The sequence below is a fragment of the Xenopus laevis genome, chromosome 1L, assembly GCF_017654675.1.
Source record: "Xenopus laevis strain J_2021 chromosome 1L, Xenopus_laevis_v10.1, whole genome shotgun sequence".
Classification (NCBI taxonomy): Eukaryota; Metazoa; Chordata; class Amphibia; order Anura; family Pipidae; genus Xenopus; species Xenopus laevis.
This window is the reverse complement of record NC_054371.1, coordinates 191,072,215-191,094,448: the sequence shown is the minus strand read 5'-3', so window position 1 is coordinate 191,094,448 and position 22,234 is coordinate 191,072,215. Positions and strand designations below refer to the sequence as shown.

General features: G+C 35.3%; 1 protein-coding gene across 1 annotated transcript in view; it reads right to left on the bottom strand.

The window, feature by feature from the left end:
• Positions 1 to 291: 291 nt before the first annotated feature.
• st8sia4.L (ST8 alpha-N-acetyl-neuraminide alpha-2,8-sialyltransferase 4 L homeolog) overlaps positions 292 to 22,234 on the bottom strand; it is a 72,123-nt gene continuing 50,180 nt past the window's right edge. The window contains exon 5 of the mRNA XM_018264470.2: positions 292 to 1,540. Within this exon, the coding sequence (XP_018119959.1) occupies positions 1,258 to 1,540 (283 nt within the window). The 3' untranslated portion in view covers positions 292 to 1,257. The remainder of the gene's footprint in view (positions 1,541 to 22,234) is intronic.

Genomic DNA, 22,234 nt, shown 5'->3' with positions numbered 1-22,234 from the left:
TTATGGTTAAATATTCTGAAATTTTTGCTGATAATAAAATTTAACAACAACTATTTCTAACCTTTGATAAAACAACCTTAATGTTACATGTTCTATTAATTTCTATTGGAGTTTTATAATTGTATTTATGAATGAGTGAAAGTTAGAACTCGCCATTTGATAAATACAGTTCTAAAAACCCCATAGGAATGAACAGAACATGGGTGAGTTCATATTTATTAAGCTCTAAATTCACATTTTGCCCCTAAGTGTGAAGTAATTTTCAAAAGTTTTCTTTCGGGAGATTTCATATTAAGTTGTAATTTTTCCTTTATTTACTCTAACGGGAGGATGTATGAAAAGACACAAACATTTTCAAAATGTAAACATACACTTAAGAAAAAAAGACATATTACCCAGATAAATTAGGCTTTTCTGTAAAAAACAAACAAACAATATAACAAAATATATTTCTCAGCAGCATAGCTTTGCAGTACTAAATGCACATTTCAATAATCGCTTACTTTTTATAAAAAAAAAAGTAAAAACAAAAAAACAACTTTAAAATGTATACAAAATCACGGAATCTTTGGTACCAAAAGTAAGGGCACCTTTGCTTATAAACACAATCTTTCCAAATCATATTAAATGTATTACCTTCTTCCAGCTTGGCTTCCCACAGTAGCAAAATGGTCATACTAAAGGCTTAATCTCCATTATCAGGAAAGGGCAAGGCTTCACACCTTGTAAAGCATACACCAGCATAATACTGAAAGCAATTAATGTTACACAACTTTGAATTTGTGTAGCGATCACATCTTGTTTTTTCTTACATTCCAATATTGTATTTTCAACCTCTAATCTAGAAAAAGTCTTATAAAAAACCACTACAAACTCTTAGTACAACACAATAAAACCCATGAAACTTTTGGCATTAAATGAATCTTCAATTAATACTGATGTAAACTAGTTAATGACTTCCCTCCAAACTTAGAAACACCATTCAATATTACAATTTTTCAACCACACCAGCAACGCCCAATCGTTTTACTTTTCTTTTAAAGTTAATTGTGATTGCATTTGTAGATCTTGTAAACACCAGATAAACATTCAGACTTTCAATGAACAAATGTGGCACTTGTTCTGAACTAGGTTTTTACATTAGTTTGTAGCACCTTGCAACTGACAGTTATCCAGTTTCCAACCTCCTCCCACAATACCCAAAATGCTGCTGCTTCCTTGTCTCTTGAGAGATGGCTTACTCTAATTTCTGTATGTTTATTGCTGTATGCATGTTCCAGTTGTCAGTTTAAGTGCTCCTTTGTTGTGTAATAAATTCAAAGTCTTGAATTCCAGGGGCATTCTGTGAGGGCCTGCATTGGAAAAATATTTGTACTTTAGTTCATCATAATAATGATATTTCACTTGATTTCCATGTACGTCCTTGGGAAAAGGCCAAAACCCATACAGATGAATTTCATCGCAGAATCGAGTTGCTAATGTGTACATGAGAAGTCCTGTGCTCGGTCTCTTGATCTGAACTTTGTTTGTTAGCCAGTACCTGCAAAATTAAAAGTAATAAAATGAAAGTGTTAGGATAAAAATCTTTCAAAGTTCTACATTCCAAGTAAATTTTATATTTAAAAAATATGTACGTAGTCAATAAAATATTGGAGATCATAACATTTTTACTTGATGATGTTTACATACAATTTTTATTTCTGTGATTTTTTTTAATTCAAGGCCTACACTGTTTTAAAGACAAGTCAGGTACGATGACATTTGCTCTAGTAAAACATGAAGATACTAGGGGGCAAATTCACTAAGCCGCGAAGCGCCGAACGCTAGCGTTAATTCGCTAGCGTTTGGCATTTTCGCTACTGCGCAAATTCACTAACGAACGATGGCGTAGTTTCCCTAGTGTTACTTCGCAACCTTACGCCAGGCGAATGTTCGCTAGCGACGAAACTACGCAAATTCACTAACTTGCGCAGTGTACTGAACGCTACCTTTTACGCTAGACTTCCTTCGCCACCTCAGACCTGGCGAAGCGCAATAGAGTAGATCGCGATTGTTTAAAAAAAAGTAAAAATTTTTTCTAAGTCCCAAAAAAACGCTGGCGTGTTTTCTACATGATGGCTGATAGGCTGAAAAAGATCGAAATTTTTTTGGGGCTCCCCTTCCTCCCCCCTACATTTCCTGACTCATGGCAACTTACCTAGACAGTGGGCACATGTGTAGGGCAAAATAAAATTTTTATTTGCAGATTTGAAGGTTTTCTAGGCATTTGTAGTGCAGATACGTGTTCCTCCATTGAAATTTGAATTTCGCGCTGTATGCAAATTAGCCTGCACTAGCGTAACTTCGCTTTATATAGCGAATCAACGCTAGCGCAACTTCGCAACCTTACGCTACCCCTGTGCGCAACTTCGGATTTTAGTGAATTTGCGGAGCCCTGGCGAAACTACGCCTGGCGAAGTGCGGCGAATTTGCGCCTGGCGCAACTTCGCATCTTAGTGAATTTGCCCCTATGTGCTTTAATTGTGTGGTCCATTCAAACCTTCTTACTTAATCATAGTCCTGATATATACAAGGTACACTTTCTTAAATACCAGATAAGTACAGATTTATTATAGAAACATACAGAATGAGCAATGAACACAAACAACATTTTAATTGCTGGTTCCCAGATAAAATGGTGTGCCTTGAGGTTAAAAAGTAGTCATTCACACATTAAAAATATATGTTGCTCTCTGTTGTTGTAATATTACATAATTAGGGATGAGTGAAGGTTTTTTTTTTTGCTTATACAGTTTCTTGGCTAAATTTGTGTTTTCACCAGTTTGTGAATCCACGCTAGAATTTTGCCATGGATTTTGTTTTGCCAGACAAAATTGGTCTTTTGCGTGGGAGAAACACAGAAAAAAACACCAATGACAATATTAAAATATACTGTGTATTTCGCTTCTCCAGAAAAAATGGCACAAACAACAACAGCATTATTAGAATTTCTCCATGCATTTCTTGGTGAAAAACATGTTTCTTTGCATTCAGAGAAAATGTGGGGGAAATGGCTATTGACTCCAGTGCATTTGACACAACAAAAACTGCGGAGAAAAAAACAGCCATTGACTAATTCTTTTTAAGCCTATGGGAGATGTCCTGGGATTTGGAGTTGTTTGCAGCCTTCCAAAAAAAAAAAAATATCAAGTTTTTTTTCGGTTCGAGTTTGTTGATCCAGTTCACCCAAGTTTGGAAAATTTAAATTTTTTGATAAATTTCTATATTTTTTTTTTAAAATTTTGAGTTCATGGAGTTTATGGTAGTTTTTATAAACTCCCATGAGCTATACATTCGACCCTTGATAAATCTGCCTCTATATGTACGTTTTTATTTCTGTTTATTATCGCATGCCTTGTTGCAAAGTTTAGTTATGCCCTTTTTAACTCAATATTACGATCAAAAAATAGGTATAATATAATTCCCCTATAGTTTGCAATCAAGATCCTCATGGTCGTTACATTTGTTTTAATGGCTTTTATCAGCATTGTAGAATAAATACGTTTTTAGAAAATGCTGAATTTTAGTAACCTGTAAAAAAAACATTTGCCAGCTTTGTTTCATATGGCCAGAGACCATTTACACATATTTAGAAAGTAATAAAAAAAAAAAAAATAGCAGTACATTTACAAAGATCAAGCATTGAAGATAAGTAGAAATGTTGGCTGGCTAGCATTCATCCTTTACATGCCAATAAGCTATGATATTTGCATTGTTGCTATGCTGAGCACAGCTATTTTATGGGTTTTCTTTTGCTGCATGCATTCTATCCAGAAATCTTGAGAGGGAAAATAATAGCATGTTAAAATGAAATCATCACCATGAAAGAAAACCTTGGCTGAAATCTCATATTTGAGTAAATAAACCAAAGTGAGTTCAGCTAATCAGATCTCTCCCAGCTGCACCCAGCCATTTCTAATATCCTCTCCAAACCACCAAAAAACATTTTTGCATCCAGGAAAAGGGACTGTTCCATGCATAAGCTATAACTATATTACAGAGATATTATTATTCTCTGTATGTAGTAAGCATTATGTTTGGCATCAAATATTGGCTAGACCCACGGCACCAAACTTATAGGTTCAGCCTGTCATTCAGCAAAGAGAGATTGAGAGGGGGAGAGTTTAGATTTACTTGATTATTTCAGTAACAGTATTTAGAAAGTTTCTTATGTAGAAAAAATAAGTTTATATTAAATTTTCATTTCCACTATAGTTCCCCTTTAATTCAAAGCCTACACTCTTTTAAAGCCAGGTCTCTTCTCTAGTAAAAATGTATGAAGATACTGTATGTTTTTTGTAAAGGGGTAAGAGAATCTCTTGACGCATTTAATTCCTTAGGACCCCTAATTTATGTCATTTTTTTTCATTTTTCTGTACCTAATGTTCATTGCATATAGAGTATAGCAGATCACATTATTTCATAAGAAGATATTGGCCATGTTACAGCAATTATTCATTGTGGGCCTGATTTATTAAATGGGAATCTTGATGGAAACGTTTTGTAATTGTCAGGAACGTGTTTGAACAAATTGGCATCATTTATTAAAGCCTTTTTAACTTTTTTTCAAATGTCAGAAATTGCCAGAAACAATTCAACTACAAAGCCAAATTAAATTATTATACAATACAATATAAATACAGATGAAATTGGACAACTTTTGTCTTCCTGTGCACAAAATAAACACTAGGGGGCAGATTTATCAAGGGTCAAATTTCGAGTTCATGGGAGTTATTTAAAACTCATTCAACCAATTGCAATTTATTAAAAAAATCTAATTTTTGAAACTCGGCTTAATAGGATCAACCCACAAACTCAAATCGAATTTGAATCAAATTCGATTTGAGTTTTTTCTCCATAATCTAACACAGCTATTCCCCATGTTTAAGGTAGCGAATAGTGGAATTTGAGTTCTTAGAGGGCCAGTGTATGATAAATCTCAAAAATCCAATTTGAATTGTTTTTAAAAAACTCAAATCGAATTTTAATAATTCCCTAGTTGAATTTCACAGTTTTGGCTATAAAAAAAACTCGAAAATTAGAATTCGAAAATTTAAATTTTCACTTCGACCATTGAGAAATCAGCTCCTAGTTGTAAGTACTTTTATATGAGGTGGCTAACAGCCTTTCATATATTTTTCCTATGACAATTAGAAGAGCATATCAAGAGAAAACTTATGTTTTAGGTTAAATTAAAGGTGTCCTCAATCTAAAAAAAAAAATTTCTACAATAAAATGAAATGTAATTCTGTGAAACTATGCAATGTTTTTAATAGTTTTGAAGTTATTTGTAAATGTAGATGTTAATAAAAACAGTATCTGACTCACTGTTTACATTCACTGTACTTTTGACTCCTGAAACAATGTTGCAAGTCAGCTGATTGAAAAAACCTAGAGGAGACCTGACTCCTGACTGCATTGTTTTAAGTGTCAGGCCAACCAACAGAAGTGGATAAACAAGCAATGTTTTCAATAAAGCAAATAAATGTACAAATAATTTTAAAACTGTAATCCATTTAGCACTTTTCAGTGATCTTTCTTCCACAATCTTGTTGACCATTTGACAAATATACATTAAGGGGGTTATTTATGAAAGTCAGAATGCCAAAAGCTCGAAAGATTCAAGTTTATTTTTACAATAAAATAATCCGAAGATTTTGTGGTTCTTCAGGCAATAATCCGAAAAACATTTGAGTGTTTGGCGTCAAATCTGAAAATGTTGTACTATTCGATTTTTTTTTCATCATTTTATCGAGTTTCTTCACGCACAGGAAATTTTCAGGAAAATGTATTGATAAATAAGGGCAACAAATCAGTGCGGATTTGGTTGGAGTATTTTTCAGAAAATTATCAGAAATTTTCAGATTTTGATAAATAATGCCTCCCATATTGGTAACTGGATGAAACAAATACAAATAGGAGATGGCAAATAGCAAATAGGGGTTACAACATTAATTGCCTCAAGTAAACTTCGGGCGACTTCGAAAAGCCAAAGCGATCTGAGTGCCATCCTGCTGGCAATTCACATTCTAGCCAGCGGGAAGGCATTTCGGGGAGATTAGTTGCCCGAAGAAGAGGAGATTTGTCGCTGGGGGACTAATCTCCCAAAATTGCTATGCGTGCCACCGCCTTAAAGCATATTATATAAATAGTGCCTTCGCTTTAGAAATAAGCAAGCCGGACCATAGATAATTATAATAGTGATCATTGATGCAGATAAAAGGAGTGTCCACAAAATAACTAACTTAAATAACAAAATTGGAGAAGAGGACTTAACCTCCAGGACTGTATCAATAAATCAAGGAAATCATATCCAAATAGTTTAAAAAGGCAATATTTATTCACAACCATGCCCCAAATGTCAATTAAAAACAAATATAAAAAGAAGGTGCAGCATATGGGAGGAGGGATCCCTCTGTTTTAAATCATTTGACCCCACCACCCGCTTTATGTAAAGCGGGTTAGAAGAACCATTGATATATATAATGATAATAGCTGTGGAACAGACTCCTGGGTCTGTGGAACGATTACTTATAAGTAATTGGGCACACCTCTATGCCACTGGTTATAACCAATAGTTAATTATCACACAGCTGATAGAATAACATTCAACACAGTAAGCGATCTTAGATATAGCAAAGCGTGGAACATGGGCATTGCCCAAATTATTAGAGTCTTGCAGAGTTAACCCAGAGCCATAAACTCAACAACACAATTCAACAATGTAGATAGATGGAATGTGTTATTATAGTCCTCTTCTCCAATTTTGTTATATTATATAAATATTTATCCTTTCAAGAGTCTTTTGGGACCAATGGTCAGATCATAAGAACAATGAGATATGAGAGAGAGAGTAAATGAAAAAGAAAACAATTGAGTATGGGTTAATAAATAAATATATAATGTGACAGTCATATCAAAGGGTTTGTCATCAATCTGTTTAGAACAGGTTCTGCTAAATGTGAAAATTAGCTATGCCTCTGGATGATTGTTTTTGATCATGATCACTATTACAATTTTTATCAAATTGTACTTTGGGTAAATGTTATTTACTATTCTGATTTCGAAGGGATGGATTCAGGTACTTTTCAAATTGAGTCACCTACATTGAAACTGAGGTGTTTGTTACATGAATTGTAATCTGAACGAACTCACTTACCAACAGATTTTTTAAATAAACATAATTCATAATAAATCTGAATACTGCCACAAGCATTAACTTTTCATTCCGTTACATAATCTCTTAACTACAGCATTGATGAAAACAAGATGATGACTTTCTCTCTACAAATATCCTAAGGGCTATGGTACATGGCATTCTAATGATGTTTTTTCTTTAGACAAACAACCACAGCAATAAAATGCCAACTGCCTTGAATCTCTTCACTGTGGCACAAGAATGTATCTTTACCCTAGAGCTTTACAGATTACACTGACTATAATGGGATGTGATTAACAGTAAAAAATAAATGTACAGTAAAATAATTCCCACAAGTATACTTAGCCACACAAACCACACACTCCACACTCAGAAGGGAAGGTTAACCCCCAAAAAGTTATTAAATATCATTTTTTTATTACGCTTGGGTCTAGGGTCCTATTTTCCTGGAGGGTGCTTGTAGGAATTGATGTGGATTCCACTTCATGAAAGCAGCAAGCAGATTTGTACCAGGTACCCAGTCATAGAAACACTACAGAAATACTCAGGTTCTGTATTTGTGCTTGACAAAAGAGATGTTTACCCTTTTAGCAAAAGTTTTACATTCTGTCAAGAATCCAAGTCAGTGGGCATATACTTGCATGCAGTTGCAGAGTGAAAAATAGTCTGACAACAAAATGTTATTAGCAATGTAGTCAATGAAGAGGTAAATAATTTAGGTATGCACAAGGATTCAGCCTTTTTCATCAGGATTTGCCCGAATCCTTCTGCCCGGCTGAACCGAATGCGGGAATGGAAATCCCGTGACTTTTTGTCACAAAACCAGGAAGTAAAAAATGTTTCCCCTTCCCACCCCTAATTTGCATATGCAAATTAGAATTCAGATTCGGTTCGGTATTCAGCCTAATCTTTCGCGAAGGATTCTGGGGTTCACCTGAATCCAAAATAGTGGATTCGGTGCATCCCTACAATAATTATATAGGATTTTAATATTGTAATATTTTTTTACACAAGGAAACAATTATTTTATTATGGTAATAGTTTCATAACATGTTTAAAATGTTCTTTAAAAAACCTAATCCCTAAAAATGAATCAGGTTAGAAATGTCATATTTTATATGCTAAACTTACTGCACTAGCCTAAAAGTGTAGCACCTCTATAAGAGTATTGATCCACACCTTCAAAATTGTCACACCATCTTGGTCTTTGTTAAGAGTGTCAGTGACACTGCACATGCTCAGTGTGTGCTGGGCAGCTGTTAAGAAGTTGAGCTTAGAGGGTATTTCAAACTATAAAGCAGAAATGACGACAGGACTGATTATTCAATTCTAATGCAAATTGCACTGTTTCAGAGCTGCAATGTTATAAGAATTGGAATCAATTTCAGCCTTGTATAATAACATTTATATTCTGTATATGAGTCAGTCCCTAAGCTCGTGTAACTGACAGCAGCACAGAGCAAATAAAGGAGCAAGAAGATGGGGAGCAAGAAAATATGATGAGGAGCAAGAAAAAAAAAAGATAGAGAGCTATTAGGGCATCTTCAGAGACACACATATTGACTGCTAAAGGGCTGGGGTTACCTTGGGCTGGTACAGAAGTTCAAAGTATAATATGCAGCATTTTTACCCATTTTTGTTAAGCTTTAGTTCTCCTTTAAACACACAGTTTAACAACAAATCACTTAGTAGGGAAATATGTGTCTGACATAATTTCTTCTACATTTAGTCCTGTAGCATTATGGAAAGATATAAAATATATAAAGTTTTTTTTTCTTACAGTTAATATATTGTGTGTTTAAGGGAATATTCTCAGCAGAACAGGGATCTTTTTTTGATTTTGGTCAAATGTCTGAAAGAATGCTTAAAATTCTGACAGGCAAGCACAGTTTCCTATTCTTTCAGGCATGAGCTGCTTATTTTATCAAGCATAACAAAATTATGCTGCACACATTTAGAGGAAGAAAACACTATGAAAAAGGAACTACTGGGGGTAAGCATGAAAAGGGAAATTTAGAAACAATTGCAAACATTGGTCATCTCTTCATGGTTATTAAGCAGGAAAAAATAACCTTTTGGGTCCCTGGTCTAGGATTAAACTTTACAACTGAATGGTGTGTATTTAAAATAAAATAGCATTATGGGTAATCCTGATTTAAATTACCAGTGAGCTGAGGTTCATTGAGATAAAGGGGAAAATTCACTAAGCGCCGAAGTGCCGAACGCTAGCGTTAATTCGCTAGCGTTTGGCATTTTCGTTACTGCGCAAATTCACTAACGATCGCTGGCGTAGTTTCGCTAGTGTTACTTCGCACCCTTACGCCAGGCGAATTTTCGCTAGCGACGTAACTACGCAAATTCACTAACTTGCGCAGTGTACTGAACGCTACCTTTTACACTAGACTTCCTTCGCCACCTCAGACCTGGCGAAGCGCAATAGAGTAGATAGGGATTGTTTCAAAAAAAGTCACAATTTTTTCTAAGTCCCAAAAAACGCTAGCGTGTTTTCTACATTATGGGTGATAGGCTGAAAAAGATCGAAAAATGTTTTGGGGCTCCCCTCCTTCCCCCCTACATTTCCTGACTCATGGCAACTTAACTATACAGTGGGCACATGTGTAGGGCAAAATAAAATTTTTATTTGATGATTTGAAGGTTTTCTTGGCATTTGTAGTGCTGATACGTATTCCTCCATTGAAATTTGAGTTTGGCGCCGTATGCAAATTAGCCTTCGCTAGCGTAACTTCGCTTTACATAGCGAATTAGTGAATTTGCCCCATTGAGTGGATTCCACAGGACTCTTGTGTACGCAATGGAGGCTGGCACATCTAAAACATAAAGCATGGATATTTTCCAGTTTTTAGCTCATTAGTGTATTACAACATTGTGCGCTATCCTATGCTCATTGAAACCACGATGGAGAGCATTACACCATAACAAGCAGGTGCAAAAAAATGAACTGAACTTGAATATATTTTCCATTATGAATTCAGGCTGAACCCATAACCTAACAATTATGACATGGCAACTCAGATGTCATATCAGCAGTATGTTTATTGAATGAACACATTCCCTTGTTCGTATGTAGGGCGCTTGCAGTTCTTCATATGAAGCTTGTGCTTCATATTCATCATTATCCAGCACTGACTGGTGTAACTGAGTAGCCAAGTCACACAACAAACACATATCTGTGAATATGCTAAACAACAATATTCTGTGTTATTTAGCTCAAGAAACAATGAGTAAAGATAGATCTTTTAGCTCTTATAATCATATATGGATAAATTGAGCTAATCAGTTCAAAAGAGGCTGATTACACCCGTAGGTTTGATATAACTATATAACAAACGAATAATAGAGTAGCTTAAGGTTATTGCTCCAACCAGTATAAGGAACCACCCTCTGCCTCCTTGCAAACCAGTTCAGGTGAACAGCTAAATCACACTATGAAGTCACAGATTTCTTAAAACATAGCCTTTAATAAATATTATTTGAAACCAAATTACAAAAATATACTGGGCCATGCCCACACAGCACACCAAACCAAATATCTACAGACCCACTGCCATCAATCAGTGTAAGCAGTGCAGGGCTATTGCCTTCAAAACAAATAGATTAAAAACCGCATAGGATGGTAAACTGTGTGGGCATGGCCCAGTATATTTTTGTAGGGGGTTATTTCCTAAACCACAAATTTATCTGATCAAGCTTTTTGGAGCAAAAACTAATTTTTTTCCTGGAAGAAAAAAACAAATCGAATTTTTTGAGATGTATTATAAAAAGCCTGAAAAAAGCTTGAATCCAAAAATCCACCATCTCAGAGCTGTCAAGGTCATGTATAATTCAATGGGAGATGCCCCTATCCCAACTGTAAGTTTTATTGGGTTTTTTCCCAATCTGATACCTTCCAGTTCTTTTATTAATAAATAAGGTAAAATCGGGATGGAAGTTTGGACTAGCGTTTTTTATTCAAATTCGGATTTAAGTAAATAACGCCCTTAAATTTGTGGTTGCCAGAACATTTTAATTAGATTTCCCATGACTCTTTTCTTAATGGCATGGTACTAGCACATTTCTAATATGACACCAGGATTAAAAATCACATTCTGTTCTTGGCTTGATAACTATAGACCACTTAGTTCAGAATCTGTATTAAGGTAGCTTTTGTAGGTGTTATCAAGGGAAAAGATATTGGAATAGATTTCACAATACAGTAATATTTGCTATTGTGGCTAATTGTGCAAAATATATCGGCGGTGAGCAGAACATATACTTTTGGATGTAATCTCTTTAGATGTGGATGCAAACATAACATTTGTATTTAGATAAAGAACTAGCTGGGAGAAAGATAAAGAATGGTGATAAATGTAACATTTTATAGTTGGACCATTGTTGTTAGTCAAGCACATCAGGGGTCTATTATTGGCCCACTGTGTTTAATTTTATTCATAAAGGACCTTGAGGTGAGTATTGTAAGAACTGTCTCTGTGTTTGCTGATAGAACAAAATTGTGCACAACAATAGGTTCCATGCAGGATGATGCTGCTTTGCAAATTAGGTTTAATAGTGATAAATGCAAGGCTATGACTCGAGGGACAAAAGGGAAAAAAATACATAATGAAAGCATACTTTTGCTTCTTTATAGATGCCTGTGACCTCCCCTGAATATGCAGGGCAATTGTGGAAGCCATTCCATATTAATAATGAGCTGGAATAAGTGCAAAGATGTTCAACTAAACTGGTAAAAAGAAAAGAACTATTAAACTTTATGGGAAAACTGTCAAAACTGGGTTATTGTAAAAGAGACTAAAACAAGAGGACATGATAGCTCTTTACCATACTTTAGAGCATGTTCTACACAAATAGCCCGATATCTTTTCTTTATATAGAAAACAGACAAAGGGCCACCCCATAGATTGCAGGAATTACATTATCCAACAAAAATAGTTGCTTACTGCTTTTTAACAGGGACTTGGATGTCTTCCTGGACATGCAAAATATCTAGCACTAGTTATTCCTTGTTGTCTCTATAGTGATGGCCTTACCTTTGGGCGTCTAAGCTATTACTTCTTATACTGTAATTACTGCTATTTTTATCTCCTGACCAGCTTTATTACCTGGCAATTTGGCCAATTCAGCCATAATGGTGCGCTTTTTGGCATGCATGGCACCCCAACAGTAAAGGCCATGATATTTAACCACCACATTGCTTCCAATATCTGTTACTGTTTTTCCATTTATAACAGGTATCTTTTGGAGGAACATACAAATCTAATACATCAAAGCAATAACACAGCAGCTGTAAGTATTATATTTGTACAAAAAAAGGAAATTGTGCCATAGTCATATCCTTTTAAATTTCCTCCTCCAGGAAAACTGCTCATAGCCTGTTTACTCATTTTAGCTGATAATATTATATACAATCTTTGAGCAAAAGCTAGTAATTATTGAGCTAAATCTAGTAAAAACTATAAGGGGCCGATTCACTAAGCTCGAGTGAAGGATTCGAATGAAAAATACTTCGAATTTCGAAGTATTTTTTTGGTACTTCGACCATCGAATTGGTTAAATTCGTTCGAATTCGAACGAAATCGAACGAATCGAACGAAAAATCGTTCGACTATTCGACCATTCGATAGTCGAAGTACTTGCCCTTTAAAAAAAACTTCGACCCCCTACTTCGGCAGGTAAAACCTACCGAAGTCAATGTTAGCCTATGGGGAAGGTCCCCATAGGTTTGCTAATCTTTTTTTGATCGAAGGATTTTCCTTCGATCGTTGAATTAAAATCGTTCGAATCGTTCGATTCGAACGATTTAATCGTTCGATTCGAACGATTTAATCGTTCGATCGAACGAAAAATCCTTCGATCGATCGATCGCAGGATTAGCGCTAAATCCTTCGACTTCGATATTCGAAGTCGAAGGATTTCAATTCGAGGGTCGAATTTCGAAGTATTTTTAACTTCGAAATTCGACCCTTAGTGAATCTGCCCCTATGTGTTGCCTTTATATCATATGCTTGTCAGTCACTCACTGAACATCACTTATTCTTATGTTTACTTCTTCAGCTTTTATTAATATGGCTGATCTTTTAAGAGGTGAGCTACTGGCCATCCATAAGAATATATGGAGTGCACTTAATTTTTACTATTTGGGTGTAAGTATCTATTGCATGGGATGGCAGTTTTTCACACTGATATCAGTGTTTCCATTTTCTGAAAGAGATGGACTTCAAAGTTATCCAATCCTGATTTCTGAGAATTTTAAATGTGATTCAGTCCTAAGGTTGGCAACATGATATAAATTGCTAGCATCTAACACTCATTCCCCTTTCGTTGATCTTACCTATTTTAGGCAGGATCTACTTTTCTGGGACCTATATTTTTAAAAAGGTGAATTTTTTAGGTCAAATAAATAAAAAAAAAATCACCTTAAAAAAAAAAAATAGGTCACAGAAAAGTAGATCCAGCCTTAAATAGGTAAGATCAAAGAAAGGGGAATGAGTGTGATATGCGTGTCATAGAGCTTACACATTTTCAACTTACAGAATAAAGCAGATGCAACAATGACATTAAATCAAAAATGTTCATACAAGTATATCTGAACATACCCAAATACACTTCCAAGTTGATAATGCTAACATTGATGTGTGTCCTTATGACGGAACTAACTCGTATTGTTGCTTTAAAAGATTGGATTTTTTAATGACATTGTGACAACTGTAATTATCTAATTATCTGACATAGTTTTGTACTTATAGTAAGTGCTATATATATAGTATTTACCTATATCATGCCATATTGTCCTCTAAGATATTATCAAGGGTCAAATTTCGAATTGAAAAAACTTCGAAATTCGAATTCAAAAAGACCAACCGAAATTAAGTTTTTTTTGGTCGAAAAGGTCGGTTTTTGATTGAATAGGTCCGTATTTGGCCAAATTCGAATCGTATGAATTGAAGGAATAGCGAATTCGATGGAATTTGATTAGAAGTTTTTCCAAAAAAACTTTGATTTTTCCACCAGTTGACTCCAAATAGGTTCTAGGAAGTCCCCCATAGGCTAAAACAGCAATTCGGCAGGTTTCAGATGGCGAATGGTCGACGTTGAATTTTTAAAGAGACAGTACATGATAAATTTCGATATTCAATTTTTTTTCAAATTTGAATCGAATTTGGTAAATTCCCTAGTCAAAGAACACAAAAAAATAGTATGAAATATTTTTTTTCATTCGAAAATTCACCTCGACCTTTGATAAATCTGCCCTTAGGATTTATGAACCTAGAACTACGCAAAGCACAACACTACAAAAAAGAAGCCAGTCACAATGGTCTTTTCTGAATTGTAAATGCTACTTTCTCTTTACCTTCTTTTCTACAACAGTGTCAGGGTTTTAGTTTATCTACAGCTGTTCTCCATCAGGGTCAACAGTAGATGGAACAAGGCACAATCAAAACCTTTCCACTAAGATTCTATATTAAAGTTTTTGTAAATGTGAGACAGAGTGGACATTTTCATATGGGCAGCTTGTATTTTAGTCCGTTTCATTTCACTTTAATTTATCTGACCTTTAAAGTCCAGTTAGCAAATTCCGTATTTGCTCAACAATCTAGCAATGAAAATGAAATGCATTTCAAAAACACTTTGTTGCAATAGCTGTGCCCCCTTGAAGGACTACAAATAAGTCTGTTCTAATATTTGCATTCTTCATTGGATTTTTGATTCCCTTAATGCAAGTGTTCCTGACACAAGTTCAACTTTGTTTCAAGCCTTTAATCATGTCTTGCTTCAGTCTTAGAGTCTGCATAATTTAATGAGAAAAGTTAAAAGGAAGTCAAGGATTGTGATTGATCTTGAGTATAACAATATCTCTTAGGTACATTCACATCTAGCTCTGCTAATGAAACCAACATTTAATGGCAAATACCAAGGGGCAAATTTACTAAAGGGCGAAGTGACTAACGTGGCCGAAAAATTCGCCAGAATGACATCATTACGGTAGATAAACTCTAGCGGTACTTCGCTCCCTAACGCCTGGCCAATTTGCGCTCTGGCGAATGGACGTAACTACGCAAATTCACTAAGATTCGGATTTTACTGAACGTTACCTGCGCCAGACTTGCCTTCGTCACCTAAGACCAGTGCATTTGGCGCCCTGGATGCAACTTCAGATTTTAGTGAATTAGCGTTGTCCTAGCGAATCTACGCTTGGTCAAGTGTTAGGCTGTGAGCAAAGCCACTGCTGCCGAATTTTTGGGGTTAGTGAATTTGCCCATAAGGGGGTCATTTACTAAACTCTGAATGCAAAAATCAAAATTAGACTTTTAAAAAAATCATGAATTTTTCTGAGTTTATTAAACCTCGAGGATGGAAAAGAAAAGTCAGAATCTGAAAATCCAACATCTCAGACCTGTTGAGGTTGCATATAAGTCTATGGGAGAAGTCCCAATGATTTTATGATGTTCTATGGGTTCTGTGCAATACCCATACATTTTTGGGAAAAATCTGAGTTTTCTCTTGAAATCTTGAAAATCGGATGAAAAATCCAAAAAAAGTTGTGAAAAACATGATTTTTTTCCCGCAAAGCAAATTTTCAGGAAAATGTAATAATAAATATGCTCAAAAAACCTGAGAGGGTTTAATCGAAGTTTGTAGCAGAAAATATTGCGATAAATTTGGACTTTGATAAATAACCCCCTAAGTGCCAAATATTCAAAGTAAAAGAAAATAATTATTTTGAAGGGATCTAAAATCTAAGTATTATATTGAGGGGGTTATTTACTAAAACTTGAATTTATATCATATTTTTATTAAACCAAGCTTAGCCAAACTCCCATCCATGATTTTATCTTATCTATCAATAAAGTACGTCGAAAAAATCAGGTCTGGAAAAAAACTAGATAAAATCTAGGTAAAACCCTGAATTGTACAAATTTTTTGGATTTGACACCTGATTTGCACAATTTTTGGGGTTACCGCCTGAAAACCCTGATTCTTTCAGATTAACGGACAAAGCCCAGGGCAGCTCAAGATATCTTCAAATTGTAAAAGGGATATCCGCCATTGACTTCTACATGACCCTAGCAGGTTTTTCCAAAAAAAATTGAGGTTTAGTAAATAACCATCTAATACAGTTCAAATACACCTCTGTCTGTGGATGCTGGATGTATTACTGTGTGTAATTTGGCGAATTCACAGGCATATATTGCTCGAAACGGAGAACTAGTGATGGGCGAATTTGTTCCGTTTTGATTCGCCAAAAAATTTGAAAAACGTATTGAAGTCAATGGGCATCAAAATTATTTTGACACGCGTCAATTTCGACGCCCGCTACAATTTTTATATGAGCGTCTATTTTGTCCAAATGCATTAAAGTCAATGGGCGTCTGAATAATTTTGACGCGCAACAATTTTTATGTGCGGGGCTATTTTTTTTGATGTGGTGGATTTTTCGCCGGCGAATTTTCTCCAAAAAACGCGACATTCACCTCAAATTCGTGCCTGGTGAATTTATTCGCCCATCACTAGTGACAACTGCCTCATTTTCAAACAATAAGCACATGTCAATTAACAGCAGATGACCTTGCAAGTAATTCAGTTTAAAGTGAATTGGATGATATTGAGCTTTGTCCCCCCCCCACCCAAAAAGCTACACAATGCTTAAAAATCATTTTGTGTGCTGTTACCCTTATTTATTCTTCTTTTAAGAAAGCTTAATTGGAGGCATTATACAAAAAACATATTAGTGATTGTCTGAAGATAACCGTGGGTTTTCTGCTGTAAAGTTCTTGAGTACTGTTCCCTCTTCTTAAAGTTCTATCTCAGCAAACAATATTTTATTGAACTCGTACATTTGTAACTTTGATGGCTGCAGCAGAGATGAAAGTATGATGCTAGAACTAATTGAATAACTTTTTCAAATTTTGAAAAATACAAAGGCACAAAAACAGATATTTTGACACAATGTTTATCTCAATATGGTAAGAGAGAATTTAACAAAGACACAGTGGGGCAAATTCACTAAGCACCGAAGCGCCGAACGCTAGCGTTAATTCGCTAGCGTTTGGCATTTTCGTTACTGCGCAAATTCACTAACGAACGCTGGCGTAGTTTCGCTAGTGTTACTTCGCACCCTTACGCCAGGCGAATTTTCGCTAGCGACGTAACTACGCGAATTCAATAACTTGCGCAGTGTACTGAACGCTACCTTTTACGCTAGACTTCCTTCGCCACCTCAGACCTGGCGAGGCGCAATAGAGTAGATAGGGATTGTTTCAAAAAAAGTCAAAATTTTTTCTAAGTCCCAAAAAACGCTGGCGTGTTTTCTACATATGGGTGATAGGCTGAAAAAGATCGAAAATATTTTTGGGGCTCCCCTTCTTCCCCCCTACTCATGGCAACTTACCTAGACAGTGGGCACATGTGTAGGACAAAATAAAAATTTTATTTGATGATTTGAAGGTTTTCTTGGCATTTGTAGTGCTGATACGTATTCCTCCATTGAAATTTGAATTTGGCGCCGTATGCAAATTAGCCTTCGCTAGCGTAACTTCGCTTTACATAGCGAATAAACGCTAGCGCAACTTCGCAACCTTACGCTACCCCTGAGCGCAACTTCAGATTTTAGTGAATTTGCGGAGCGCTGGCGAAACTACGCCTGGCGAAGTGCGGCGAAGTTGCGCCTGGCGCAACTTTGAATCTTAGTGAATTTGCCCCAGTATGTTGAGTGCACACTCGGTCTGTAATATATTCTTACTAATACTTCTACACAGAACAGTACAGAATAAACAAGTCTAATACTACAGATATGAGATCTGTTATCTGGGAATTACCAGAAAGGAATGGCCATCTCCCAAAGAGTACATTTTTAATAAAATACAGTAATTATAATTTACATTTTTTATTAATATAATTATAACTTTGGGCACCCCAATCATTTAGACTTTCCTTTTCCTTTAAAGGATGGTTTTCAGAATTACGAAAATCCCCTTATCTGGTAAACCACCCAACGATGCAAGTTCTATAAAATGAAGAAGTTTATTTCCATATCCACTTACATAAGTTGCTGACCCTTAGCTTCCTTAATAATCTAGTGCAACCATCCAAATTCAAACAGATAATGGGGGATTTTTTCTTGCTACATTTTGTTTATTTGTGGTTTGTTGCTTGTATTTTCTCTGTTGTTAAAGAGGATGTTTTTACATTTAGGGGGGTATTTACTAAAACATTTATCACATTTTTTTATTAAAACAAAGTCGACCTAACAGCCATCCTTGGATTTAACTGGTTTATCAGAAAATCTGCTAGTAAAAAGTTGTTGTGGAAAAAAAAAGTTGCAAGAAAGTAGTGTGTCAAATCGAATCTTACGTCTTTTTCTACTCAACCCACCAGAAAACTTTATCGAATTGTCGCAGCGACAACCTGTATTTATCTGACAAAAACCAACACAGATCACAATGTCAAGAAAAATTTAATTTTACATGACCATGACAGGTTTTAGCTGGAGTATTTTCAGATTTGGATTTTTAGCAGCTTTGGGGTATAATAAATCTCTAAAAAAAAAAAATTTCCTCTAAAAGTTCTAGTTTTCCACTTTAAAAACTCAACCACAAAAAAAAATGAAGATTTAAGTATGGGGTGGAGAGTGATATTCTGAGACAATTTGCATTTTTATTTTTCAATAAACCCAATGGGCTGGTTCTGCTTACAATAAAGATAAATTATATCTTATTCTGGACCATGTACAAGGTACTGTTTTATTATTATAGAGAAAAAAATACATTTGGATTAAATCATTTTTTTCTAGTTATAAAAAATTTAAAAATAAAATGCAAGAATAATGGCATAACAAAAATAATAAATAATAGACCTGAACATTTTGGCTGTGACTAAGCCCTGCTTTTCTATTTAGCTTTTTTTCCCCATAGGCAATTTGATACTATAAGTAGGCCATGTCCCCTTTACCTGTGGTAAAATGTCCTCTTTACCTAGTTAAGTACATGTCCTCTCAAACCTGCTGACAGCTGTCGCAATGCATTCAAGGCATCATACACAATTGGTGGTGTACCTAATTCTGTGAATTCAAAATGCAATATTCAGTTGTTTTCCTTTTGGTTTATTTTTTTTTACAAAGCAGGTCAGGGCACAGTCTGATAACCTATTAAACAGGAACATAATGGAATCTGGAGCATTTAGTTATAAAAATGAAAACCAATACTAACCTACTTACCTTCAGATATGTAGGGTAAGATTTAGTTGTAAGAGAAAAACTTAAAGAGAAACATATTTTTTTTACATTTACAATTTGTGAAATGATATACAGGTATGGGATCTGTTATCCGGAAACCCATTATCCAGAAAGCTCTGAATTATGGAATGTCCATCTTCCATAGACTTCATTTTATCCAAATAATCCAAATTTTTAAAAATGGTTTCCTTTTTCTCTGTAATAATAAAACAGTAGCTTGTACTTGATCCAAACTAAGATATAATTAATCCTTATTGGAAGCAAAACCAATTTATTGGATTTATTTAATCTTTACATGATTTTCTAGTAGACTTAAGGTATGAAGATCCAAATTAAGGAAAGATCCATTATCTGGAAAACCTCAGGCTCTGAGCATTCTGCATAACAGGTCCCATACATGTATAAGTATAAGTCCAAACAACAACACAACTCTTGGCAACCAATATCCTATTGTATATGAGAAATGCTTTCATACTGTCGTTCTCTATGCCTGGCGTAGATTTGCCAGGTCTTCGCAAATTCACAAAGATCCGAAGTTGCGCACAAGTTACCGATTGTTTGCGAAGTTGCGCTATCGATGTTTTGATCAGCGGTTTGAAGTTACGCCAGCGTTCGCAAATTTGCATACGCGTGCAGTTAAAGTACAATGGCCGTATATGCAGCAGAAAACACATTACATTACACAAGGCCAGGGAACCTTAATAAATGTATTCTAATGCCCTACACATGTGCCCACAGTATAGTTTAGGTTCCATATGTTATCAAATGTAGGGGGAAGGAGGGTACCCTAAAAAAAAATGTCGATCTTTTTCAGCCTATCACCCTATAAAAAGTAAAAGAAGCCAGCGTTTTTTTGGGACCTAGAAAAAATTTCAACTTTCTTTGAACCATCCCTATTTACTCTATTGCACTTCCCCTGGTCTGAGGTGGCAATGTAAAGTCTGGCGCAAGAGGTAACTTTCACGAAAATCCGCAAGTTAGTGAATTAGCCTAGTTACGTCCCTTCGCCATAGCGCAACTTCGGCTGGTGTACGGGTATGAAGTATCACTAGAGTAGGTCCACTTCGCTAGCGAATTTACGCAAGCACCCGTTAGTAAATCGAAGTGACATAATTACGTCACGCTGGCGGATTTTTGCTACACTTCGCACTTTAGTAAATTTGCCCCATAGACTCCACTTTAATTAAATAATTAAACATTTTAAAACATATTTCCTTTTTCTCTGTAATAATAAAACAGTACCTTGCACTTGATCCCAACTGAGATACAATTAATCCTTATGGGTGGAGAAACAATTCAATTTGGGTTTTCATGTTTAAAAAATTCTTTATCTGGAAAACCCCAAATCCCAGGCATTCTGGATAACAGGTCCCATACCTGTATTCTATTGACCTATTTCAGTGTAAATTGCTTCCCCAGCTGATTTATATAAACTATATTCAAACCAACTTATTGGATTTATTTAATGTTTACATGATTTTCTAGTAGACTTAGGGTATGAAGATCCAAATTATGGAAAAATCCATTATCCAGAAGACCCCAGGTCCCGAGCATTCAGGATAACAAGTCCCATACCTGTAATTTCCTTTAACAATCATATTGTTATGTAAGTGGTGTAAATAAGTACAGGAAAGGGGCCTATTATCCAGAAAGCTCCAAAATAACATTTCATCATATTTAAGCAAGCAATCTTAATTTTTTCAATGACTTCCATTCTCTTAGTAACAACCAAAACCGTATTTCGTGGAAACACCGCTGTATAAATCCCTGTTCATTGGTTGCAAAATCCTATTGTTTAATGTTTTTTAATGTTTACATATTTTTAATAGCCTTTAAAAAAGGCCCCTTATGCAGAAAACCCCAGACCCCAATCATTCTGCACCTGCACTTAGTTAGGTGCCATTATATGTTGCATTTAATACATCTTTTCTTTTAATAATTTAAAGGGGATTCTGTAACAATGTATGAATAAGGTGTTCCGTCTAGGCAAAAATATATAATACAGTGTGCACAGTATTTGCATACCAAAGAATTTGGGAATTCCCATAACATGCATGGTTGTTATGTTGATGTCCTTTCATCATTAATTTGACAAAATCGACACATGGACCATGATATAATGGAAAAAAGATCATTGGACCAATACCAGAAGCTCTTTTCCTTCTATTGCACATCATTGGTGTCAGGCAGCACCAGGCACAACTACCAGGGATGAGGTGAATTGTGTAAAACGAATTTAGCACTTTGCACATGTTTTTGCACTTTGCACAGCATAACTATAGGAAATAATATCATCGTTAATAATAAAAGCTGCAATGCAAGATAACTGAGGTCATTGTCTGCTAGAGCTTCAAATGTAGTTGCTAAAAGAGACAGATTGAAAATTACAGTGTTGCACGAGGACTGGCACTGTGATGATCTGAAAGAACCAGAGCATTAATAATCAGCATGTACAAATCAGTCTAATGTGAAATATATATATACAGGTATAGGATCCGTTATCTGGAAACCCGTTATGCAGAAAGCTCCGAATTACGGGAAGGTCATCTCCCATAGAGTCAATATTAATTAAATGATTCAAAATTTTACAACATATTTCCTGTAGCAATAAAACAGTAACTTGTACTTGATCCCAACTAAGATATAATGTATCCTTATTGGAGGTAGAACAATCCTATTGGTATATTTAGGGGCTGATTCACTAAGGGGCGAATATCGAGAGTTAATTAACCCTCGATATTCGACTGGGAATTGAAATCCTTCGACTTCGAATATCGAAGTCGAAGGAT